General features: G+C 41.6%; 1 protein-coding gene and 1 long non-coding RNA gene across 4 annotated transcripts in view; one reads left to right on the top strand and one right to left on the bottom strand.

Moving 5' to 3' along the window:
* Positions 1–27,056, bottom strand: part of LOC309525497 — a 602,601-nt gene that overhangs the window by 3,296 nt on the left and 572,249 nt on the right. The window lies entirely within an intron of this gene.
* Positions 1–27,056, top strand: part of GRM7 (glutamate metabotropic receptor 7) — a 435,430-nt gene that overhangs the window by 212,052 nt on the left and 196,322 nt on the right. For all 3 annotated transcript variants that reach the window (XM_082209416.1, XM_082209414.1, XM_082209415.1), the window contains exons 3-4: positions 10,716–10,857; positions 18,685–18,839. In XM_082209416.1, the coding sequence (XP_082065542.1) occupies positions 10,716–10,857; positions 18,685–18,839 (297 nt within the window). The remainder of the gene's footprint in view (positions 1–10,715; positions 10,858–18,684; positions 18,840–27,056) is intronic.

Here is a 27,056-nt window from a genome sequence, read left to right as displayed (position 1 = left end):
AGTCACTTCATTCTCAGCCTTGGCCTAAAAGGGTTTCCAGTTCATGCCCCATACAGTGGTACCTCGGGTTACATACGCTTCAGGTTACATACGTTTCAGGTTACAGACTCCGCTAACCCAGAAATAGTGCTTCAGGTTAAGAGCTTTGCTTCAGGATGAGAACAGAAATCGTGCTCTGGCGCCACGGCGGCAGCAGGAGACCCCATTTGCTAAAGTGATGCTTCAGGTTAAGAACAGTTTCAGGTTAAGTACAGACCTCCAGAACGAATTAAGTACTTAACCTGAGGTTCAACTGTATTCTGGTAGGCTTCAAAGATATAACAGTTTGTGTAAATTCAACTTCAGTTCAGCTTGGGAGTTGGTGTGGTACAAAATAAACCAATATAAGTGTGGTGTAGTGGTTAAGAGCGGTAGACTCGTAATCTGGGGAACCGGGTTTGCATCTCTGCTCCTCCACATGCAGCTGCTGGGTGACCTTGGGCTAGTCACACTTCTCTGAAGTCTCTCAGCCTCACTCACCTCACAGAGTGTTTGTTGTGGGGGAGGAAGGGAAAGGAGATTGTTAGCCGCTTTGAGACATCTTAGGGTAGTGATAAAGTGGGATAGCAAATCCAAACTTCTCCTCCTCCTCCTCCTCCTTCTAAAGATATACTAACACTGATTAAACTTTGCATAAGCTTGTTTTTAGAGTACTGCAAACTGGATCTATGTAGAACTGGATCTAAACTTCCATAGGTAAAACTGAAAGAGAGCACTTCCTTTGAAATCAACAATGCCACACCCTAATATAGAAACTGGGTCAGAAAGAAAAGAACCAGACTCTTAATAACATGCTGGGTGGAGTTTTTCATTTATTCTTTTTTGACAAAGCATTCTGCATATTAAAGTTAATACAGTTTTCAAATGCCTATTTGCATATCACCTTCTACACTCAGGAAAAGTGAAGAATGATTCATGATCAGCTGCAACCTGATATCTCACTCTCCCTTTGAAACAACTTGGATATTTTTAAGGTTGCTTGGGAAACAGTGTGACAGAGTCGATGAGAGAGAATATTTGGGGGGAAATTGTTCTTGCCTTTCTCTGAGAAGTGATTCACATGGATGCTTTTCATGGGCTTGCATGGCTGCTTCAAAGAACATGGACGGACCTTGCCACACTGTTCTTTTATTTCTGTTTTACCAGTTCTTTGACCATATAATAAATGTTGACTCATTGAATTATTAGTTGGGGTTCATCAAGACATTTGAAGCACTTTAGAGGTGCAGTTCTTATCATTGGCCATGATGATGGGAGCTATGTCCAACACCATCTGGGACCCCACATATTTCTCATTACTGCTTTATATGCCAAGACCAAACTCCTTTCTCTGAATCCCCATTCTTACGTATCTAAAGCCCTGCAAATTGTGGCCAGAAATGAATTCAGAGCCAGGGCAATTCATACATCTGGTCCCATTTAGCAATGTGCCCAGAAGTATTTCTAATATCTCTTTAAGGTGAGATGCTAGAGACTGAACACTGAGTCTTCTTCTACAAAGCATAATTTCTACCACCTTCTGTTTGGTATGCCAATCTGTTCCTGCTTCAGTGCTCTTTTTCCCAAATAAAACAAAAAAAGTCACTGCAGAATCAAAGCCAACCAGAAGACCCATAGTGAATGCAGTGATATCATGGTATTATGTTGGGGTTGCTAACATGGTGCCTTCCATATGTTTTGGACTACAGCTTTCATAATTCCTGACCATTGCTCATTGTCCACAACATCAGGAGGACATCAGGTTGGCTATCCCAGAGATAAGTAAATGCAGCAATATTGTGGTGCTCTGTAGCCAATTCACACATGAGGATGTCACTAATGGCAAACATGTCCTTTATTTTTTCCCTTACTTTGAATGGGGAAGGCAGAAGCATATCCTTGATTGCCTAGACAACCAGGCAGGTCTTTCCTGTCTTCATATGCTGCACTGGAGGTTCTACTGCCTGCCAACTGTGCAAACCAAGACTGTTCGTTGCCTTGATCCAGCTTTAACTGCATGGCGTGACTAGTTCAGGCAGAAAGTGGATTAGGATGCACACTCAAATTCACTACCACAACTTGTCAGTTATGTGTGACTCTGGATGAGGGAGTGTTAGACCCTTTAAAAAAAGGGGGGAGACATTTTTAATGGGTTCCAAACTGTTTATGAAAAGTGGCCCCCCAGAACAAATTCAAACAGCCTTTTTGTCTCTTTTCTTGAGCTGTTTGAGATTCACGGAAGGACTGTCAGAGGGCACCTCTCTTAGTCATCAGTTTCCATTTGGTTTCAAATCAGACACAGACAATCCAGACAACAATAGATCTTACTTTCATCTGCCTTTCAGCTCCAATGGTTATCTAAAGATGATGACAAGAGATTCTGAATTAGGGATTTCAGGTAATTTTCTGGTTCAACATTGAAAGCACCATAGCCCAAAAAGAGGGGAAGAACAGTATTTCACCAAAGGAAATGTGGCAGAAATCGAAGAGTGAAGATGAGCCTGAAATACCATAATTAACCACTGGCCAAGTAGGAAGAGCAACCGAGGAGGAGCATGCAAGAACACAACATTATTTCAGCCAATAGTGCCAAATACCATATGGCAACTTTCAAAATCCATAATATGCTATCAGTCCTCCTATACCTGCTGCTTTGTACATTCAAATCGATGCTGTGCTCTGCAGTCACTAATCTATTAAAATTTAGAGAACATTCAAGCTGGCTTCCTATAGAATGTACAAATGCTACCTACCGCTTAGTCATTATGCCTTTCTTGCTCGTTGAATTTTTTTTCCTTCTTAGTTGACAATGACTGCTTGCCTTGAAGGCTGCACAGTCATCTGAAATAGGCTGGAACACTATGCATCTGTCCAAGAAAATAAATAAATCAGAAAAGCTTTATTTTTATTTTTTTTAAAAGGCTTTGTGCTTGCAACTTGTAAAATGCTTCACTATCTAGAGGCGGTCACATTAATACAGAGGCTGGAGAGAAATCCTTGTAAGAATGGCACAGCACTGAACAATCTCTTAAATTACAGTGTGGTGTTCCAAGAGGCAGTTCAGAAAAATAAAACAATGTCACAGAGCATAACATTCTCCTGGGCATGCGGAGGTTGCAGGAAATTGCTTTGGGCAATGGAGCCAAATCAGTGTTGGAAGGTATTGTTTGTGAGCAGTGTTGCAACCAGTAATTCTAGGTAGCAGACAAATGACTGCAAATCAGAAATGGGCAAGCATCGATGCCCACTGCCTACAATGAAATTGCACTCAAAGACAACAGGCAAACAAACAAGTTTTCTCTCCCTCTCTCCCTCTCTTTCTCTCTCTCTGTCCAGATAAAGGACATATCACAAGTATTCTTTTGCTTCTATTTTGCTTATCATTTTATGGTCCCACACTATACCAAACATCACTTTGGCAACCCTCTTTTGTAGCTCTGTATTTTGCTACTGTAAGGAAGCAAGGCAATGTATCACCAGAGCAGTCTTTCTGTCAGTGCAAGCTTTTCAGCTTTCAAGATGGAAGGACCCTCTCCTGCTTTCCCTCTGGGCTGTTCTGTGGGTTCTTCTGCCCCCCACAAGCCAAATTTGGAGGGTGCATGGGGAAGGAGAGGGGAGAAAGCCCCACTGCAGTAGCAGAATTTTTTTGCACTGGCTTCTTCTAGGAGGGCTAATTAGTTGAATCTCACCCTATGCCTTTATTTAGGAACAATGTGTGCCACTGTCTGTCTAGTATCTGTGGAATGGGAGCCTAATAACAGTTCATTTGTCGCCTTGCAGAAACAATAACTAAAAGTCTGAGGTGTGCAATGACCTAAGCTAAAAGGATAAGGTTAAGAAGATGTAAAGAATGGGAGATTCTCCTAGGTGATAGCACTTCACAAATAACCTTGCAAGATGGTAAACTGGGGAATCAGAGAAACTGCTCAGTTTTGTACAAGCCCATGATTTTTATCATTTCAGGGTCTTCCTCAAAATAATTAGCAGGAGGCACAGTTATCCTAAGCAGATAATTTGTCGTGCATATTCTCTGACCCCAATCCGAGCCTGCCAGCCGTCCTATTTTGGCCTCTTGGGGGGGGGCACACAGGGCAAGGTGAGGTTTCTGTGGGAGCATCCCTGTTATCTGGTCAGCTAGAGGTGCAGGAAACTCATAGCAAACAAGAAAGCAACTGGAATTGAGGAACAGAAAGTCAGAAGCAATTTCACCTGGACAGAAGTTGCCAGAAGTCTGACAGTGCTGACATTGATCCAGCATTTGTAGGGAACAGGCCATAGGGGAGCTGGGACACATGTTTAGGGGCACACAGGTGGTTGAGTTTCATGTCTGCAAGTAGTTTGTCTCATTGGACTGGGTTTCTGGTTCATCCTCATTAGGATCAGAACCATGGTTCACATCTGGTATCTCCTCCCCTTTAGGATCTATGACCAATTCATTTGTGAGACCATGACCAATCTTAGTACCCCCAAAAAATTATCTGGAAGTTTATATTCGATGGGTAGTGATTATGAGGTAATGCCCAGGTTTGATTTCTTAACATAGCCATTTTAGTTTTAAGGGTTAAAACAAATACCTAGGACCCTTCATGTATCTATTTATTTAATATCTAATACGACAAAAAAGGTGTAATGGTTGATGCTCAGATTCTTGTGAATGCTAACCAGAGAAGAGATGTGATGTGGTTGGTTATGTGTCATTTATGCATACAGAAATAATTTTGCTCCTCTGCAGGACAATTCTTGCAAAATTAACAATTGAGAATTCATTACATTGGACATTGTGGAGTTAACAAGTTATGAGGCTCTGTAATTACCTATTTTTAGATAAGAATCAATCCATCAAGAAAAACTATTCTATCTTTTCCATCTCTTCCATAATTATCATTTACACCATTCTTAGCATTCAATTTAGTCTTCCAGCGACTGCCTTGATTTTGGTAGATTAAAGAAGCTTGATTTAACTGTCATAATAAAAGTGAGTCTTTGAGGTGATAAAATGCACCAGGGAACTGCATTAAAAATGCACCAAAAATTACAGTGACAACTTTAATAGAATAAAGTTCTTAATTAACTCATCTGTGCTAGACATTTTTCGTTTCTCTGCCAATTTACACACTATGGCTTCTGTTTAATTTTGCTTTAGATTAGGTTTGCTGTAGGGAAAATATATAAAACCAACCAATAAACAGAGAAACATTTAAAATTATTCAGTAAAAAAATTCCATATGGACAAGTTCCAAAGGAATCTTAATTCTCATTCCACACAGAAATTCTCTGCAAAAAAAAAACACAACAAATTATGCTTCAAGTGCATATTGCATCCATATTTATTAGGAAACAGTCATATAAACCCACACTTTATATGTTTATTACAGCATGATTCTTAACTAATTCATCTTCATAACCCCAAGGAATGCCACTGTTGTATTAGGCTTTATGTAGCCAAAATGGCATCATCCATGCACATGAGGGAGGTATCAGCAGACTTGGAAGAATACTGACTGATTTCTGTGACTGGTAATCAAAATCCATGGGAGTATACTGGGAATATCTTGGAAAAGGTTTTGGTTTGCTGACTGGAAGTCTGAACAGGAGCACTGCACTGCAACACATTATTCAGACCCCACTTGTGAATATGACCACATTTGCCGTTCTTATCTCTTACAATCTGATGATAGCTAGGAACCAAATAATTGCTATGCTAGTCCTGTGAGTCAAAGAATATGTATAAGAGGGAAGGACCCTGTCTCCCCCATGCAAAATGGCAATTGGCTTTTGACATAAAGAAGAGATTAAATGGGAGTTTATGATATGGCACAGTGTAAAGAAGATCAACTTCTTTTTAAAAGTAAGCTAGAACTTTATATGCTGGCTATCCTTTACTCATTTCTTGCTCTACATATTGGAGCAGCCATCTTGAAACAACTTGCTGTAGGGAGTAACTGACAGCTGTTAAGCTAACATGGCCTAAACCCATGCAGCCTTGGATTTTGACCTTGTCAGATTTCATAAAGTATTCATTGTAGGGCCTGAACAGCCTATAGACATGAGCCCTTTAAGAGATGCTGATTTGGGTTTCATGAGAATATCTAGAGGGCATCTCTTATTTTAGATGCAAGGTATATCGGTCTCTTAGAAACCTGTATGACATAAAGGTGAGATATTGAGTATGGAGAGGTGAATGCACAGGCGTTCGTTATACATAAGGCATTATTTATCAAAGCAAATATTTTAAAGGAGTTATTCAATATGTTTCCTCTGCAGACTGGTAACGTACTGGATTTTCTGAGAACAAATTCTGTTTCTGGGTGGATAAACTGCTACTTGATTGACAGCCAAGTGGCTTTGCTCCCTGAATCCGTGATTAATAGTTCAAGACACTTGATTGCATATACATTTGTGTGTGCGCATGCACAAATGTAATTTGGTGAGCTAGGCATATTTCTACCCCATTTTAATTTGATCCACATAGGCAAGAACACTTATAAGCCCGAATATATCCAACACAACCTAAACTCTTCTGTTAGATGACAGTTTCAGTTGGGGATACATTTACAAATCACATGAGTTCATTTTGATTATGTTACATAGCCATTCTAAGGTCTGTTGAGCCTTCTCAGGAGAAAAAACACACACCTCCTATATGTTACACACTAGTATGCTTCAGATGGCATTTTTTTCATAATCTAGATTTTCCTTTTTTAAAGTAGAATTTCATCTGACTTTTTTTGCTAGGGTTGGTCTAGGATCTTTAGCCAGGTGCACAGGGGTACATCTTCCTGCCTCCTTCTTCTTCCCAAACACTGGGCTTTGGGAAGAAGGCAGGAGGGCTCTAGGACACTGCCAGAGCCTCACACCTCCTTCCCAAAGTCTGGTTCCTCATTTACCTGGCTGAGAAGTACATCCTATTGAATTCAGCAGGGCTAGGAAAGCAGCTCAAAAATAAGAGAGCAATCCTAAATATGGGAATCCAGTGTAATTTATTTTATTAAATTTATATACTGCTTTTCATCCGAAAATCACAGTGAGGTTTATGGTCTAAAAGCACAAAATACATAAGAGAATAACAACCAAAATACAAACAAACAATAACACACACACACACTGGCATAAAGTATGCCAGACCCAGACTTTGTTCAGGAGCGATGCTACTGCCGATTGAGCTAACCTCAGCCTGGCAGAGGGGAAAGAAGCCTTTAAAATAGTTTAACTTACACCACTCTTTTACTGGTGTAAGTTCTACCAGGTAGCCAGGTCACGTGACAGAGCTGAATGGAGTTTAGACCCAACACAGGTCTGTTTCCCTTGCCTGGTCCTTCCCTAGCCACTTCCACGGAATACCCATTTTTCAAGGACTTGACTTGCTTGACCCAGCTGGCTGAGCTGGGATGGGGAAGTTATGCTAGTGTATCTTGGGCTGAGCCAAGTCAGCATAGCCCAACTCTTGCCCACTCATTCTTTCTCTACAACTTGGCTCTCAGTCCAGCTCAGTCCATTCATCCATGGCAAAGTCCTGTTCCCAAGGCCCAGTGAGCAAAAGCGGTTGCTGCCTCCAAAGAAAAACAAACTTTATCTCTCCCACTTCTTTATCAGTTGACTGCAACAGTAGTCTTTTGTTGTTGCTTGCTTGCTTGCTTGCTTTTGGACAGATGATCCCAGGGAGTAGGCTCCAGTCATTTATTTCATCTTCTCAGTCAAAGTCAAACAAACAAACCAACAAATATATACATGACATTCGAAAACCTATCATATTTGGATTCAGGGCAGCATCCATCCAGATCCAGCCTGTCTCTTAGCACAGACCCAGGTCATCGAGCCTGAGCTTCCACCAGCCATCATATTGGCAGGGTTGGTAGCAAACCTGATGGAGGATATTATTATTATTATTATTATTATTATTATTATTATTATTATACATTTCTCTTTAAGAAGCAATATGATAAATGATCAGATGCATATATCTTAGCCTTATAATAATGACAAACTGTGCCATAGTGACATCTGCTGGAGGACACTACAGCTGTTATGAGATGTGACAGGATAGATTGGTTTCCTCTGATGAAACTGCAAAGTTCTGGAAACGACAGAGAAGGAACCAATTGTGAAGCTGGAAATTAGACCTTTGGAAATGTGATTCCTTTGTGTCGTGATTCTTTTCTCTGCAGTGCCTAAGGCAGAATCGTGAATATCAGTAGCCTAGCATTTAAAATGTCATATAACTTAATACCCTCAGTAGTAAATATCTGTTGCACGTTAAAGCCCAAAGCACTTTAAGCAACCATGAGAATGAGAGCCACGAGAATAGGACTTATATATCTTTATTAGAATTTGAAATGGTTTACTGTACCTACACGGTAAGTAATATGATCATTTGCATACAAATTGTGTGACATTTATTTATTCATACAATTTATACACTGCTTATATTTAAACAAAAAACGGCTTACCACAGGTTTATATTTAAGTTTACATTTTACGTATAGTCGATGTGTTTGCACAGCAATTAGAAAACATTTTTTAAAATAAGATGGCAAGTTGGCCTCTTGTACTCTGTGCTGAACTGGCTGCCCTGAATTATGGTAGCTGTCCCGAATTGCACTCAGCAATAGAACCTTCTTCTTCTCCTGAAAGATTGCGTGAGGAAAGTCTCACTTTGGTTTTATGTTTTGTCTAGCAGGCTGTTCTTTGGGGATGTTTCAGGCTAAATGGTTTAGTGTCTCTATGCTACCTGTGAGTACAGCCAGGGACAGATAGTGCTGGGAATTTAAATGACTTGGACAATTCAGAAGCAATTGGGTCTGTCTGCCAAAGAGACTCGAGCCGCAGGGGAAAGTAGTAACTATAAAGTCAGGCAATTTTCACAATATTGTTTGGGGAAATGGATTTTCACTCCCCACCCTTCCCTTTATGTATCACTCCAACGCTTTAACACCATCCCTGTTGAGCAGAGGCTCCACATGGCTGTACCTCGCACGTTTGCTGTGCTATTAATAAGCTTAAGGTTAATGTCCAAATGTGTCCCCGTTGCAGTGGACAGGCCATTAGAGCAGGTCTGACCTAGTGTTGGAAAGAAACAGGGGAGGGGAGAATAGTAGAAAAGTTTATCAGATGCCATCTTCTATCAAAATAAAGAACAGGTTTTCTGGAGGAGGAATGCATAATTTGTGCACAGTGCTCATGTCTGTGCAATTCTGACACACACACGCTGAAAACATAAAGCATATATTAGATTTTAAATTAGTTAGTTGATGTTCATGAGACAAAATTTGTTTTGTAACAGTTAAGACCAAAGGCATCTCTGATTGATTGACTGACTGATTAATTGATTGATTGATTGATTGATTGATTGACTGATTGATTGATTGAGTTTTGCATCTCAGTTTTTCTTCAAGGTCAGGCCAACATACATGATTCACTACCCTCTCACTTCAGCCTCAAAACCATCCTGTGAGGCAGTGGCTACCCCAACGTCACTTAGGGAGTTTCACATTTAGTGGAGATTTGAAGCTGGCTGTCCTTTGTTTTAGTTGGACAATCTGCGGCTACACTGAATATTTAAGCATTCAGAACAATCTGTTGTTGATCAGAGTGAGCCTGAGGGCACATACACATCAACCTCTCACCCCCACCATTCCCACAGAACCCTAAACTAGGTGTTAGCACTACCTGAGTTTACAAAGCAGTGTGAAGGATGGGCATCAGATCTTATTACCTACCACCACCAGTCCTCATGTGCTTTTTTTTTTTTGCAGTAGCAGAAAGTAAGTATACCACTCCAAAGTTCAATAGAAATCACAATGCAGAATTGAAAGCAAACTCCATGCATGAGGTTTTTTTTCCTTTTGAATCATCTTTAACTTTATTTTTCTTCACAGCATCATGCCACCTCTCTCTCTCTCCTTCTCCCTCTCCCTCGTCTGTTGACAAGCACGTTCCTTCTCATGTTGTTATCACCAATCAGGAAACCTTTCTTAAGCTATAGTGAAATCCAGCCAAAGGTGAAATTGTGGTTAGAGTTCCATCTGCGTACAACTTGCCAAAGGCCTATATGGGATGGCCGCAACCCAGAACCTGCTATGTCTTTTGCTATGTTTTGCTGAATCTTCTCCAAATGCAGCTCGCCTGCAGTGCACAGATCCATCTCTCTTTACAGGCCTTGGATTCACACCCCTCTCAATTATTATGTGAGGGTAACAGGGATGGAATCATTCCACGCCATGAAGTATTTTAGGTGAAAAACCAAAGTCCAAGCAATGCTTCTACACACTTGGAGGGCAGTCTAGATTTTGGGAAACCTCATAAGGTCTGGGATATTTAATGGAAATCTAATTCTGGATTCAGATTTTCAGATTTATCTGCATTTTTCTTCCTTTCCCTCCACTTCTAATCATTTATACTGCCTTGTTGATTTATAGGGTACCCTAATATTCCTGAATTATTAATCTTCACGGTGCCAGGTTGGACTAGCTGAGAATTTCTGAGGTAGGTTAGGCTGATCTGATTACTTGCATATGAACATCCAGATATCTTCATGGCTGAGTGGAAATTTGGATCCATTTCCCCCAGAGTTAAAACCACATCCACTGGACCACACTGGACAAATGAAGTCTTCATCTAACCACTATTTTCCCCCCAGTATTCCTTCTTGCACTAATTTACAGATTTTAGCATCTTGTCTTCTTTCTTTCTATTAACAGGTAACCTCTGCATTGCTCAGTCATTGAAAATCCCTCAGGATCGCAAAGACAAGACCTACGAATTTGATAAAATTATCAAGCTGCTCCTAGATACTCCCAGAGCCAGGGCTATCATTGTATTTGCCTACGATGAGGATATAAAGTAAGGATGACTGGAGAAATTAACTTGTTTACACATAATGGCTTTGTGGATTAGCAAGAAAATATAGAAAATAATTTCAAGAGCATATACACATAGAACAGAATGTGCAACTCAAAGTAGTAGTGGAAGTTTTTGTGAGGTGCATCAGTTTTGTGTATTAAAATTTCTGTGCATTACATGAGCAACAGATGTTGATCCACAAATGTTCCTGGACTGTACCACTTCAGACTGAAGGAGGGCGATTATATGGTTGAATTCTTCCCCATAGGAAAATTCCCTCCCCATACAAAACTGGTACACTAGCAGAAAATGCTAGCAGAAAATACTCAGTAGAACTTTTCTCCATGGCCTCTAGTGTACTATGTACATAGAGTGATTATCTACCTATCTATCAATCTGTCCATCAAAACATATTTATAGATAATATACAGTTGTGTGATTGCTTGTTTGGAGTCTGAAGTGGTAAATTCCAAGAACCACTGTCCTACATCATATGCGTGAACTAGACCTCATTTACTTTTGTGTACAACTAAAGGGATGGTAAGAGCCAAAGGAATTAGCTGGTAGTGCAATCTGCATCTCAGATCACTTGCTTGCAATCCAAATATTTTGTACTTTACAGCAAAGGTCCTTTGTAGCTAATTATATTGCCCTTTGCAGAATTCAGTTGCTTTGCAATTCATATGCAAAGTAGCTAAACTGCAAGGCCTTTGGTCTGGGAACCTGATGCTTTGACATTTAGCCTTGCCAGACCAGAGGTGCAAAATCAAGGCAGAATTCACCAAGAGCTCAGTTACTATGAAAATTCATTAAATGTACACTTTTTACAATCCGAGTTGTTTGACAGTCAAGATCAAAGCTATTGCAAGCAGATTTTAGCTAAAAATAGGGCTGCCATACATCTGGATTTTTCTGGACATTACAGGGATTTCAAAGGGGGGAATTTCCAAAAGGTGGCACTTTGTCCTGGATCTTAGGCAGGTCAATCGAAAAATTTCAGGTTTTTTAGCATCAACAATTTGTAAAAAAAAAAAAAAAGCTCAACAACTGGCTTTTACTTCTTGAATTATGGCAACCCTAAGCTAAAACTTGCCAAACAATAAAGAGAGAAAATGCTTGATGTAAACATTATGTTCAGAATCATCTGAAGATTGAGATTAATTGGGAGGGGGAGCAGAAGAGGGTAGACCCTTCTTGCAAAGTGTCTATGCCATGGGAAAGCAAACTAAGGCCCGGGGGCCAGATCCGGCCCAATCACCTTCTAAATCCGGCCCTCAAATTGTCTAGGAATAAGCATGTTTTTACGTGAGTAGAATATGTTCTTTTATTTAGAATGCATCTCTGGGTTATTTGTGGGGCCTGCCTGGTGTTTTTACATGAGTAGAATGTGTGCTTTTATTTAAAATGCATCTATGGATTATTTGTGGGGCATAGGAATTCGTTCATTTCCCCCCCAAAAAAATATAGTCCGCTGCCCCACAAGATCTGAGGGACAGTGGACCGGCCTCCTGCTGAAAAAGTTTGCTGACCCCTGGCAACACCAACACAGTAGTAGTTCCTTAGATGAAAATGCTCCATCTTGCCTGTTTTTTTAAATAAAAAAGCTGTATTGATATAAGTTACCATTTTGTCTGGAGACTGTGTTGCATTGATTTAATTTTAACCAAGATGAGAGCTGATTAAGAAACCAATAACCCCCCAAAGTCTTAGAAAATTACTGAGCAATTTGTGGGATAGAAAATGCAAGATACATAAACCACTAAGTTATTCAATCAGTACTCAGGCTGAACATTTTCACAATCTTTGGGATGGGAAGATAAAGGCTGCAATTGTTGTCAACTGAGAACCACCTTATAGAATGATGGTCACATGGTTTAGAATGACTTGTTTTCAATTATTTGAAAAATATAAGCAATGTTTCAGAAGGCAAATGAAACAGAGGAAGAAAAAAATGAAGGAAATAAGGAGTAAGGAGTCTGAGAGAAGAAAGGAGAATGAGAAAGAGAATAGGCATAGAATAGAGATGCTTATGACTTGAACCTGCAGAGGTGAAGGTTTGCATGCCATTTTGAAATAAGCAAGCAAATAGTTAATGGAGATCTGCTAGCATTACTCTCAACACAGCCCACTTTTCATTGGCTATTGCCGAGGCCGGAGCTAAGCTAGTTAGCGGTACATCTTCCATTGTCCTGACCAGAGAAGGCTGTTGATTGGATGTGACGGGATACACTTCATGGGGTGTGGTTTGAAAGGGCATGCAAATATTCAAACTGACTGAAAGAGAGACAGATGGGGTGGTGTCACTGAACATGCAGGTACACAGTGGGCAGGCACCAGAGGAGGAGGGCAGTAAGCAAGAGAGGCGAATCAGCTGCTTCTCCTAGCCTGTCGCTTGAGGCAACTGCCTCACTTTGCTTCATCACTGGGCTAACTCTGCTGCTCAGGTCCCTCTGTGAAAGTTATTTCACCTTGAAGGGAAACCCACACTACACTTGATCTTAGCCAAAAGGCCGAGAAGCGAATCAAGGAACATCAAAGGAACGATATTAAACAGTAGCGACTCCTGAATTGAATTGAATTTTTAAAAACTTAAAAGTCGAAATCTGGTCATAAATATAAGCACCAATTCTGTGAATTGGCCATATTTTTTACTGTTACTTGTAGTACAATACTACTTTTAATGTCATATTTTATACATTGCTTTCTGGTCACTGACCGTATTAAAGATTTTGATTTGGGAAACCCACACAACTTCAGTTCTAGCTTCCAGCTCAACAGATTCAGAATAGCACCTGTTTCCTACAATTGCTTGCTATTGAGGAATCAGAGGAACCATGTGCATCCAAGAATTGTTGGGCTTTGGAGTTGTTAAAATAAACTATTATAGAGGTAATTTCAGGTAAAACGGAAAATAAGTGACATTAGAAATGAAACAATCCAAAGCAAAGCCAATTCCATTGAAGAAAGCCTGAAACCTGATTAAAAATTGCTGGCTCTCTCTCTTTTATGAAATGATACCATTAAGGGAAAGAACTAAGGCACTGTTATTCAGTAATATGTTCAGATTATCCTCTTCCAGATTGCGCTTTGCAATATAATGAAGTAACAAATGACAAACAATTACAGAACCTGAAAGTTTCTGGGAAAATCTGATGATGACAGTTCTGTTGTTGTTGTTGTTGTTATATAACAATCCAGTAGCATATATGAATAAAATAAAGAGGGGAAAGTACCAAAAAGCAAAACAAAAAAACATACCCCAAGATTCACAGCCATTACCACATAAAATAAAGTACATTTTCAGTAGACTACACATTGAAATAGATGTTGCACAACAACCCTGAACACACACAATGTTGTCTAAGTGTTGTTCTTGTTGCCAGTATCACAGTGTCCACTCATAGCCACCCAGAGTGGCTGGGGAGACCCAGCCAGATGGGCGGGGTACAAATAATAAATTATTATTATATTATTATTATTCCTCTGCACTTTGTGATTGATTTATATAACAGGAGGAGGCAGATGTTGTTGCTGCTGCATGGCCTATGGTCAGGGATGATGAGAGCTGGAGTCCAAGAGCATCTGGAGGGCACAAAATTGGCTCCCCTGCAGTATAACATTGCAAAGTCACTATGCAAGGCCAGCCCGCAGGACTTATGCAAAAACACTTTAGCGAAACGTTGTCCACAACCCTGGCTCTGGATTTTCCACAAACACAAAAGCCTTGTTTTTTTCTTTCCTTTTTTAAAAAGGGGAAATCAGTCACAATGTAGTGTCAAGCTGTAGCTTAAAGATTTATTTTAACATTTTTTTTAATATATTGGATCAAGTTGCCACGTATGGTCAAATCATGAATTTGTTGCCCTCGGACTCACACACTTCCCTGTCCCGTCTTCCCTTCCTCAGTGGCTCCTTTGTTCAGACAACTGCTTGTTTTGTGGATATTACATGAAGCCGAATTTTGTCTCTGCATATCACTTAATTAAGAAAATTAATAAGCAAGAGAAATATTGTAACAGTAACATCAGGCAGCTGCTGGTTTCTGTATATGGTTGGTGGGTGATTTGCAGGTTCTGCATGGCTTCCTTTTATATTGCTTAGCTGATCACTTAAATAATTCCATGTGGTGTCCTTCCGAATGCCATTGTCACCAACAAGCCTAGAGTGCCCTCTTTATTCCATGGAGGCATATAGGCAAATAGGCAAGGAGGTCAAGAAATGCAATGATATCCTTCTTCTCTGAATCAGTGGCTGGAATCCAACGTAGAATGAAGGAAACCATTCCATCAGTGCAAGGCTTCTTTTCTAGTGCAATGGAATGTTCTCCAACTCTCCTCCACCCCACCTGTGTGCCTCCTAAAGCTGTTTTAGAGGTTCCCCCAACCCAATGGAGCAGATTTGGAGAGGGTGCAGGACATGCAGAGGAAGGAGTGGGGAGTCCATTTGCACAGGTGGAAATCCATGCACTGATAGGATGGTTAGTAGAATACATCCCCAATATATATATGCTGGAATCCTATAACAGATATTGAAGAATTTAGTATCGTTAAAATGAGACATAGTTTGATAGCATCCTTGTTTCACTCACCTGAGGCATTTATGCATGGGAAATACATCTCAGCAATATCCAGGGCACATGCATACATGTTAAACCCAGGCTGGACTCTACACATCTGCAATGCCAGTTAGGTATGGACAATGTGGAGGTCTCAAATGTGGGGGTGATGCCAATAACCAAAGGTTCCCTCAGGCAGCACATTGCTCATACTCTTTCAGTAAATGATGCTTGTAATTCCTATGTCCTGTGCTGGCATGCCTTTCCATTGACATGAGTGCCTATTCAGCATGAGTTATGGATGCCAGAGGGTGATTTTGTAAGAATGATTTGTGGATGGGAGCAACAGCATATAAGGAGTCTGGCAGGGCTCATACCATTGTTTTGCCTCATTGTGCCATCCCTGGTGCCATTTGCAGTCAGGCTGTGGGACTGGTGCAAGCAGAATTATATATATGATGAACTTTGTTAAATCCTTTGCTGATGCAAGAACCACCATCCTATTTTGTTCCTGCCAATCAGCTGAAGCCATGCTATTCTCCCTGTCTCCCCACAGTGAAAAACCTTCCATTCTAGCAGGTTTCTCACTTATTAGTTTTAAACACACATTTTAAAGACTGAGAAAACTATTGTAAGGAAGTGTGCCGAAAGTGTAATGAATGGATGAATGTCCATGGGCAGAAACTGCATGCTGATTTTGAAATCTATAATGAGATAATCCCTGTGGATATTCAGTTTTGGGGAGGCCAGAAATTTCATGAATTCTTATTTCACAAGTTAGTTGAATGCTAAAATTGTCCTTCACTCTTCGCTTAAAGACACAGACCTGTTTATTTTACTAGAGTGTTTGTGCACTTATGCACATCCTTCCTGTTGTGAAAAAACGTGTTTCATTAGTTTGCAGGAGCCTCTTCCGGCATTCCTTGAGCCACACAATTAATATTGCATAGAAGAGGGAGTGGGGATGAATATGCTTGTTAAGTTGTGGGTGAACATATCAGATGACACAGCGATTCTTCAAACAGCTCTTGTTTATTCACAGGCCAGGACAGAACTGAACTGAAGGGTTCAGTCAGCGTGCTTATATAGAGCTCCAGTACAACGTTACTGTAACAACTTTCTAAAACTATCCAATCACTGAACATCACTTTTGATCCCTTATTTGCATAACTATCTACAGTATCCCCTGCTGGCCCGGGGTGAGAACTTCAGTACATAACACTTGTCTCATCCCTCTGTTGCTGTTCCTCTTGCCCTCCATGAGTTGGTGAGATAGTGACTGCACTGAGAGCCTGCTCTAATCCATGTAGAATCGTCACACATTTTAGAATACTAATTTTCTATGCAGTGCTTGAGCACGCTCATTCTCCCTTCCTCGCCTGTACAGTGTTAATTGCACGGAAGAAGCCCGAAGAAGCCTAGGACGTTAGGCTATTGCTTATAATTACGTCTTGCTTTTCTGTGCTCTTTATTGATATTGCTTTAGTGCTGGGGTATTACTCAAAGACTGAGCTATTGCGCTCCTTCCTTGTTCCGTGCAATTAGCTTGATTCCGCAGCATCTTGTGTAATGTCATCGTTTTTCTTTTCTCTGTTTCACCAGTCAATCAACTGTTTGGAAAGTTGTGGCAATATTTGAACACTTGTCTGATATGGTAATTGTGCTTTTTTTTTTTTTTGCTTTTTTTTTTGCTTTAGGAAATGAAAACCATGGGCATTCATTGCAACCCTCCTATTACGGGGGAGAAGTGGCCTTTCCAAGCGCAATCATATCCATACTTGCTTAACCATTAGGAAGGAAAATAAGATAGGGGTATTTTCTTCAGTATGAAATGTACTGTAGCTAAATGCCCATAGACCTTTTTTATAGATTATTCTACAGGGAAGTAATTAGCACAGAAATTACCGTGGCGAAAGAATGAGGAGTGAAATGTGTTGTAAAATCAAGATAAAAATATATTTCCAGGAGAAGTAATTCTACATTTTGCATTTAGGAAGGCATAAACTATACTATATATCACATTCATTGAAGCTTTAATTATGTTAGGATTGCCATATTTCAAAAAGTAAAAGCCAGGACAATCAAAAATGGTTGAGCAATTTTGTTGAACAAAATCAGGATGTATGGCAGCCCTGAGTTATGTTGTTGCCCTTGGGTGTCAAACAAACTAAAGGGTTAAGAGGTTTACAGTACAACCTTCTGCTTGTATGTTCAAAATGTTTTGGATCCTACTTTGATGCTTCAGATAGAAGGTCAGATCATCTCAAACTGATTTGGACAACACCTAATCTGCCTTAGATTTGAAAAGCCTGAAACTACAGATGTCTCCCCATTGCCTTTCCTTCTGAGGTGCAGCTTAAGACAACTTTCTATATTCAAGCCTTAAAGGGGCAGAGGATACAAGCCTCATGCTCCACCTTTTTCATAGCTGTACTCTGACTGCCTGGAACTTATCCCTTCCTAGTATAAGTTGTCAGCAGCATCACTTTTAACAGAGAGGTGGTACCCTGTTCTCTCTGCACTGGCAGCCAGTGAGAGGGTACAGGGAGGACTCAGGTTGTGGGCATTTGGTGGAACTCTGCCTACCAGGTTAGGAAGTTGGTGTGTCAGTACCAGGTAATGCTTTCTCTCAAGCCATCTTTGGGAGTCCTGAGCCTTGCAGCTGCCTCTGTTACCACAGACACACAATGTGGTGAAAACACTGGCACAGTTTTAGATTTGTTCTAGACCCCACCCAGAAGCACTATGATTGCAAAGTCATTGCCTGGTTGGTCACAAAACTATGCCCCTATTTCTACCCCCTCTTTCTTGACAGTTATGAAGAGCTTTGTAGAAAATGGACTATAATCTTAACTCTGGGGCCTGACTTGCCCCAGTGAATTTCTGAAGGAGGTTAAAAGCTTCAGGAGCAGCCCAAATTGTGGCATAATTTCTAAATGACCGGTGGATATATTTTTTAAGCATCCTTGATTTTGAAATCACACAGCTGCTTCCTAACTATATCAAATTGTGTAGCTGATTGTACCAGTCTAACTTCCAAAGCCAAGAAACAATGGAAAGCGAGACTAAAAGCAGCCTTATGAGGCAGCACTCAACTTCCAGTTATGGGGATTCATTGTTCCAGCTCATTAAGCAACCTTTCTCTGCTCGCTATTGTTCTCAAGTGAATAAGTATCACTTTGACTTTCCTTCTATCTCCCCCCACTTTTATATTTGTGTAAATTATAAATGTTTCTCTCAACTGAATTGAATTGAATTGTTTCTCTCTGCAGGCATATCCTTGCAGCAGCAAAAAGGGCTGATCAAGTTGGCCATTTTCTTTGGGTGGCATCAGACACTTGGGGCTCCAAAATAAATCCTGTAATTCAGCAGGAAGATGTTGCCGAGGGAGCCATCACCATTCTGCCTAAGCGTGCAACGATAGAAGGTAAGGGTTTTGCTCTCTCGTTTCACTGAATGGCCCTCCCTTGTTTAACATGTAGACTGTGAACCTAACTTCATGTTAAACCGTTGTCTCATATATTGTAAGTTTTAGATTCATAAACACAATGCAGCTGAATTTAAGAGAAGCCATCTTCCTAACTGTGTAGGCTGCTGTTACAAAAATCTTTATAGGCATGCAGGCTGTTCTCCGCATCACCTCTGTTAGTGAGCAACAGGCATCATGGGACTTGCATGGGGTAGACAAATGCTTCTCTGACAACGATGACTGGTAGCCCTGTAAAATGACAGCAGTAAAATATTCCGCACCAAGGTGAACGCTTGTGAAATGCAGCGTCAATTATCGGCAGCCAGCAAGATGTTCATGTGTTTTGCAACCTCTTTATAAGCACAGCAGGTCCTGCCAACTTTATGATATTATAGGGATGCTGTAGGAGCTTAAAGCTCCCATTTGTTTGTTGATCAAGCAAGGCGCACTCCCACCCTCCCACAGAGGGCTGACTCTGACTGGCAGTGGGGATTTAGACAAATCCTTGCCTGGAGAAGCATAGTTTCGAACATGGGATATTCTGCATGCAAAGTGTGTGCTCCATTGCTGAGCTCTAGCCCCTCCTTGTTCGATTAGCACCCTTCAAGAATCAATAGGCTTCCTGATTGGTATTCATATACATTTTAAATATGAAAACCTCTTTCTTAAGGAGATGCTGTGTAAAGAGAAAAAGTGTTCTCTGTTGATACAGGGCTTTGTGTCTGTTGCATGTTAGGCCATCTCTGCAAAGACCCTGGAAGATGAGTTTTGCACATTAAGTTGACATCCGGTGTCTTTCTTCATTCCGATGAAATCAAATATTTGTATTCCTTTTTACGAAGTTCACGCTGCTAATATACTCCTTGTTCCTTCTAAGAGTTATAAGGAAATCTGGTCTGAAAGCGTTCTGTTCAGCACTGTGCAACTGGAAGGCAAGCAGGCCCAATGGTTCTTTCCCTTCTCCTCCTTCCCCACTGCAGCTCCATCCACTCCAAAAAGCCTCTTCAGAGATTTTTCTTTGGGGGGGGGGGCTACAGTTGACTTGGGACGCGGATGGCGCTGTGGGTTAAACCACAGAGCCTAGGATTTGCCGATCGGAAGGTCGTCAGTTTGAATCCCTGCGATGGGGTGAGCTCCCGTTGCTTGGTTCCTGCTCCTGCCAACCTAGCAGTTCGAAAGCACGTCAAAGTGCAAGTAGATAAATAGGTACCGCTCCAGCGGGAAGGTAAACGGTGTTTCCGTGCACTGCTCTCGTTTGCCAGAAGCGGCTTAGTCATGTTCACCACATGACCCGGAAGCTGTACCCCGGCTCCCTCAGCCACTAAAGCGGTATGAGCGCCGCTACCTCAGAGTCGGTCACGACTGGACCTAATGGTCAGGGGTCCCTTTACCTTTACCTTACAATTCACAGGCATGGGAGAAAGTGGGACTGTGAAGAACGTGACCATTCTGTACAGGCAACCTTCAAAGTCTCCTGCCTTTGCAATTGCTTCCTTGCAGGTCTGAAAGCAATTGCGGCATGTGATGCCCTCCAGAACATGTTGGACTATAATCCTCATAATCCCTGACTATTGGCCACTCTAATCAGAGATGGCAGGAGTTGGACTCCCACAACATTTGCACACAGGCTTTTGAGGCTTGGCACTTAGTTTCTGAATATAGGACTTTCCTTGTAACATGGACTACTGCACAGACAGATGCCTGCATTACATTCCCTTGTTCACTTCACAAGAACGTGATTGACAATTGCACATACAGCCATGTGCTTGGCATGACTACCTATGTCCGGGGGGCACTGTGTGCAATGCCAAGGCATATCCTATCATATCCTATCAAGTCTGTCAGTAGAAGCAGATGCAGCTTACGCATGGATACCTTTCTAGAGATAGGAAAGGATGAATTGCTTGCTTTGGAGGGAGGCTGCGCAGAATCTCCAAAATCCAGTTGTGTGCAAGGGCAGGTTGCATCCCATAATGAGCACTCACATCCTATATTGTGGGGTGCCCTTTGTGGGATTGCGTGTGGTGCTACAGTTGCCAGGGAACTTGCTAGTAGAAGGGGGCTGGGTTGCTTCTCAGTGTATTATTCAGAGGTTCACGCCCAGCCTCAGTATTATGTTTCATTGCTGGAAGGTGGGGCCAGCCCCATTATAAATAGGGGGAGGAGCCAGTATTAGCCAGGCAGATGGCTCTGGAGATCCACCCTCCCTACCCTCCCTTATTTAATGTTTTCTTGTTTGCTGGTTAACGTTAGCTCCCTGTTTAGAGGGTGCTGCTATGGTCTATGACTGGTTGCTGTTGAAGGACCGGGAAGAAATTTTCCTGCATTGGCAGGTCTTGTCTTCCCTGTAGCAATTTGTTACAACTTTGGCGGAATCCTTTAGTCTTTTCTTCTCTATAATGGGGGGAGGGGGTGATGTGGTGATTCACCCCCTGCGACGGCGATTCTAGGGTCCCTTCTTAAAGGGGTTACGTAAATGGGTATCAGTGGCCATACACTGAAAGGTTGTCACTGAACTACCCTGCATGCGGGGATATGGGCTCGGCTGCCTGCCTACACTTACGTTGGGCAGAGCACCCCCATATCCCAGTTATCCTGATGTGCCCCAGTTCCCCCAGCTGGGGGGCTGGGAGGGATACACGCCCAAGGCCTAAGCCAAGGTCTTCCTACATTCAGAAGTTTAATAAAGTTGTGGCCTAATTTTAATTCCATAACGTTGTCAGAGGCTTTATTTCCTTTCCCACAATCCCTGGGGGCTGGGGTTGTCGTGCCTGGTCACGCAAACAATCTTTGTTCAGCTGGTATGTAAACGGTTACTAACTTGGATGTAGAAGATCCATTCTCAATGCAGCCATGATGTCTTATTCTAGGCCAATTGTGGATCCTTATTTGATAATACACTGTGATAAGATCTTAGGGCACAGTGTGTTAATTAGAGGGTGTCAATCACATTTATGTAAGACTGTTTATTTGGTAAGACTGTTGCTGCTTTCCCCCCTTTTTTTTTGCTTCCACTGCCTTATCATTTATGCGTTTCAGATTCATAAATTAGACTGCCATGTTTCTCTCTTATCATTAGATTACACATCAAACTGAAATGAGAAGAGACATTTTAATGTCATCTCTGTTATCTCGTAGCAGAGAACAACTGCTCCCCAAAGACTGCTAGTGAATGTGTATATACCAAAGGAGGATGCCTTGCCTACCACGAAACATGAGAGCACCTCCATTTGCAGTGATAGGCTTTCATTATTTTGCTCAAAGAGGTTATTTGAGTTTATTGTAGTTTATCTGAGGCTCCGTGTGCTGCGCTGGCTCGCCAGATGCAGCTTTGTCACGCTGGCCACGTGACCCGGAAGTGTCTCCGGACAGCGCTGGCCCCCGGCCTCTTGAGTGAGATGGGCGCACAAACCCCAGAGTCTGTCAAGACTGGCCCGTTCGGGCAGGGGTACCTTTACCTTTACCTTTATCTGAGGCTCCTGCTGCTGTGCCCACACTGCACTCCCTTTTGCCTTGCCTCTCTCCCCAGCAAGGTGCAGCATTGGGAAGCCAGGTCAGCAATACAGCTCTGCCTGTATTGGCTACTACTGCAATGGAGGAATTTGAATCAGGGATTTTGCTCAGGGAGTGTTCTCTTAACTGCTACTTGGCTATTTTTTAATGCTGCTACCTGGAGATAGTAAAAGTTGGATGACTGGAGCAATGGATGAAGAAGTGGTTAAGGGAAAGCAAGAACGGCAAAGAATATACAGAATTTGAAAAAAAATATATAAAAAGGGGAGATAAAGAAGAAAATACAGTTTTAAAAGGGGAAACCAGTGAAATTTATAAAATATTAGTAGAAATGGAGGATCAAGAAGATCAATTAAAAGAGGTGTAGGAAAGGAGACAGATAGATAGTCAAAGCTGGGGGAAAATATGGGAGAATCATATGTTGAAAATGTTGTCCATAAGAATAAAAGAAAATTATTATAATTAGTTTGGGGATGATATTTAATACCAGTCAGATTAAATCAAATAAACAAGGAATACCCGGTGTTATGTTGGAGGGGGTGCCAGGAAACGGAATTATGTTCACATGTGGTGGGGGTGTAAATATGTACAAATTTTCTGACAAAGGGTGTTTAAGGAGATAACAGAAATCACTGGGTTAAAGCTGACCGAAAGTCTAGAGGTAGCATTATTATCAATTTACAATGAGGTAGGAGGTTCACAGGCTATGAAGGACTTGCTCACAAATTTATTGACAGCTGCACAAATTATGATAGCTAGGAAGTGGAAGGGGCAAGCAGAATATAAAATGGAAGAATTTGTATAAAGAGGTGTGGGATGTAGCTATTAAAGAGAAATTAACATGTGCCATTAAGGTAAGACAAGGAATAAGCAGGAGAAATGATTTTGAGGAGATATGGAAGGTGTTCGTAGAATTTATACTGTTAAAACGGAAAGGGGTCAAACCATTGCAAGAAGTGTTGAAATTCTGGGAGGTTGGATAGTTACAATGGAATGGTCTCGGTGGTGGGGTCACATTTTTATTCTTATTTATTTATGATTATTACTTTGTCAAAATAAAAATAAAAAGACACAAAAAGTTGGATAAAAAACTGAGATTGCTACACAGGAGAGTATGAGCTGCTTGAATATCAAGTAAAAGTGAAATGATGTTGGATAGTTCAGCTGGTTAAGCATGGCACTCATAGCAGCAAGGTTGCAGCTTTGATCCCCATATGGGACAACTGCATATTCCTGCATAGTTCAGGGGCTTGGAATAGATGAGCCCCAGGCTCCCTTCCAATTCTATGATCCCAAGAGTCCTTTGCTGCTTAAGAGAAAAGGTTAAAATGTGAAGTAGGTTGATAGGCCTTAGAGATGAATAACTGGTGGAATAACTGTAGTCCATGAGTTGGTAACCTCAAAGATGGATTACTGCAATGAGCTTTATCTGGAGTGCCTTGAGCCTGGTTCAAAAGCTCTGCCTGGTTGCTGACAAGGACATCTAGCCAACAACATGTGACACCAGTGTTAGGATTCCTGCCCTTGTTTGCTCATCGACTGCCGAGCTAGGTTCAAGGACTTTGTATTCATTTGCAAAGCCTTGAACAATTTAGGTCCACCTGAAGGCTTAAATCCCAGCTTGGTCACTGAGTTGATCTGCAAGAGCAGGTGAGCCTCACCCAAGTTGGTGTGGCTTATTTGACAACAGCAAGAAATCATGTCTTTAGAATCGCAGGCAGAAACTGAAGCAGGAGAGTGGGAGAACAAAGGCCTAGAGGCAGAGATGAATCAGGCTGGTGAAAAGTCACAGATGTCTCTGCAACTGCTTCATTGGGGCAAGACCTACCCAAGAAGGGGTGCTGTGCTCATGAGGCCTGACACTCCTGTGTAGATCCTGGATTTTTTCCCCCTAATAAAGAGTTAACTCCAACTTGCTCAGTGTGGTCTACTGCTGACTCACTCCTATCACAGTCTGTGCATACAACCTGACATTTTAGAAGTTATAATGATTTTTAGCGTTTGCAAGATGGGCGTATTTTGTAAGTTTGATTTCATTTTATCATTCTGTTACTGTTATTAGCACCTCAAAGCTCTTAGTAGACAGAGGGTTGTAAGGTCCATGAACAAGAATGTTATGTACTGAGTTGAATAGGATCCAAACAAAGAGTATGTGCCACACACAGCAGCCGTCCTGCCATCAAGGTAACAGTCAGTGCCCATCCATAAAAGTGAAAATTCAGGCAGCTGGGTTGAAATTCACAAGGGAATATTTCCAGTGAAGTTCCATGGGAACGCGAATCTTTGTGGTGCCTTTTTCTAAAAGAGTTTTTTGCCGATAATGTGAGAATAACATGACTTGTTAAATGTGCGATACTTCTGACCTCCTCTATTCGCACTTAGAAAGAAAAAATTAGAATACCGAGGAGACTTGCTGTCTCGCTTAGGCCGCACATGTCTCTGCACCAGTTTTACATAAAACATCAAGTTCTTACAAAAGTTTTTTTAAAATCCATGCTGGGTTGTCCACAGTGTATCATAGTGCGAATGAGAGGGAGGCAAGCTGTTATTCTTTCTTTATTTTCTGTTGGCAGGGTGTGTGTGCTCTCTGCCTCTCTCTCTTTTAAAATTGTGTTGGTGTTTGTATAATTTATTTCTCTAAGTATAAGCTACATCGGGGGTTCTTTGCAAGGCTGAATGGAAGGGTAAGTATGTATGTTCTCTCGATGTTGCTGTATTCTAAGAAACAATGGGCAATGTTCAACCAAAATATTGCACTAGCGCAAGGATTAACACTAGTGCAATGAGATTTCCCCCTTCTTCCCCAGGCACACCCTGTGCCATCCCCAAATCTGCTCTGGAGTATTGGGCAGAAACTGATTTAGGCAGCTCGTGGAGAAACAGATTTAAGTGGTGCATAGTGAGTGGAGAGGGGAAGAATGTTCTATTGCACAAGGAGAAATCCTTGCGCTGATGGGATGTTCACCTTAGCACTGCATTGAACACAACCCAACTCATTTCCCAAGGATAACCTTCCAGATCAATGTGTAATTTTCAGCAAACAGACCTGCCATTCATTCATTCATGCATGCATGCATTCAATATCCTGCCTTTTCCAACAAGGAGCTCAAGGCAGTGTACATGGTTCTTCCCTCCTGATTTTATCCTCACAACAGCCCTGTGAGATCAGTTAGACTGAGAAACAGCGGCTGTCCCAAGGTCACCCAGTGAGCTTTGTGACTGAGTGGGGATTTCAACCCTGGTCTCCCAAGTCCAAGTCTGGCACTCTAACCACACAGGTTATGCATGTAGTTTTGCACTCAATTTATGGAAATTATAATGAGAAGAATGACTCTTTGGATAGAGAAACACTTCAACTTTCTCAAAGGCGTTGACTACTTTGAACCAATGAACATTCCTCAAAGGACCCTTTGTCTGTTCAGTTTGTCAGGGATGTTCTGGGCCCTTTGTTGTTCAATGTCTTTATGAAAGACTTGGATGAGAGAACTGAGGGGCTGCTCATCAGATTTGTAGATGACACCAACCTGGGAGGGGTTGCTAATGCAGAGGACAGAATCGGGTTTCAACATGACCTTAAGAGACTGGAGAACTGGTCCAAATCTAACAAACTGAATTTCAATAGGGACAAATGTCAGATTCTGCACTTAGGCAGGAATAACCAGCTGTATAAGTATAAGATGGGGGACACCTGACCTGCCAGTAGTACATGTGAAAAAGATCTAGGGGTCTTAGTAGACCACAAGCTTGACATGAGCCAACAGTGTGATGTAGCAGCCAAAAAAGCTAATGCTATTCTAGGATGCAGCCACAGAAGTCTAATGTCCTGATCAAGAGAAGTAGTAGTACTGCTTTATTCTACCTTGGTCAGACCACTCGGAGCACTTTGTCTAGTTCTGGACACCACAATTTAAGATGGATATTGACAATCTGGAACTTGTGAAGAGGTGAGCAACCAAGGTGAACAGGTGTCTCGAAACCAAGCATTATGAGGAACAGTTGAAGGAGTTGAGGGTGTTTAGCCTGGAGAAGAGGAGACTGAGAGGAGATATGATAGCATTCTTCCAATATGTAAAGGATTATCACATGGAAGATGGAGCAAGCTTGTTTCCTCGTAGTGTGGAGAGTAGGACCCAAACCAATGGTCTTAAGTAACAAGACAGGAGGTTCCGACTAAACATCAGGAAGAACTTTCTAGTAGTAAGAGATTTTTGACAGGGGAACAGAGGTTTTTAAGTAGATGTTGGATGTCCAATCGTCATGGATGCTTTAGTTGAGATGCCTGTATTGCAGGGGAATGGACAAGGGACCCATGCACTCTCTTCCGACTCAACGATTCCATGATTCTATCAACCTGCATAGTCATTTGTCATGGTTTCTGTCTGAGCTGTTAGCTGAGGGGTTGGAGGGGGTTGTTTAGCAACGACAAGTCACATCTGCCTATCATTGTCAATGGTTCTGTGTTAGGGTTTTTTTTGTAGGGGGGTGGGCTGTAATTCCTGCCTTCCCCAGGGAAAGCACTTAGCCCATTTTGTCGTCCTATACCACTGCCTGTGTAAATTGGTTCCGCAAGAAGTAATGATCTAACTTAACAACATTTGTGGGACAAATATATGTTTGCCACTGTCCCAAAGGTACAGATTACGTGAATTAAGCCCTGTGAGC

Source organism: Podarcis vaucheri (assembly GCF_965113315.1).
Source record: "Podarcis vaucheri genome assembly, chromosome: 2".
Lineage (NCBI taxonomy): Eukaryota > Metazoa > Chordata > Lepidosauria > Squamata > Lacertidae > Podarcis > Podarcis vaucheri.
Note: the sequence above shows the minus strand (reverse complement) of the source record. Positions and strands in the feature narration are given on the sequence as shown.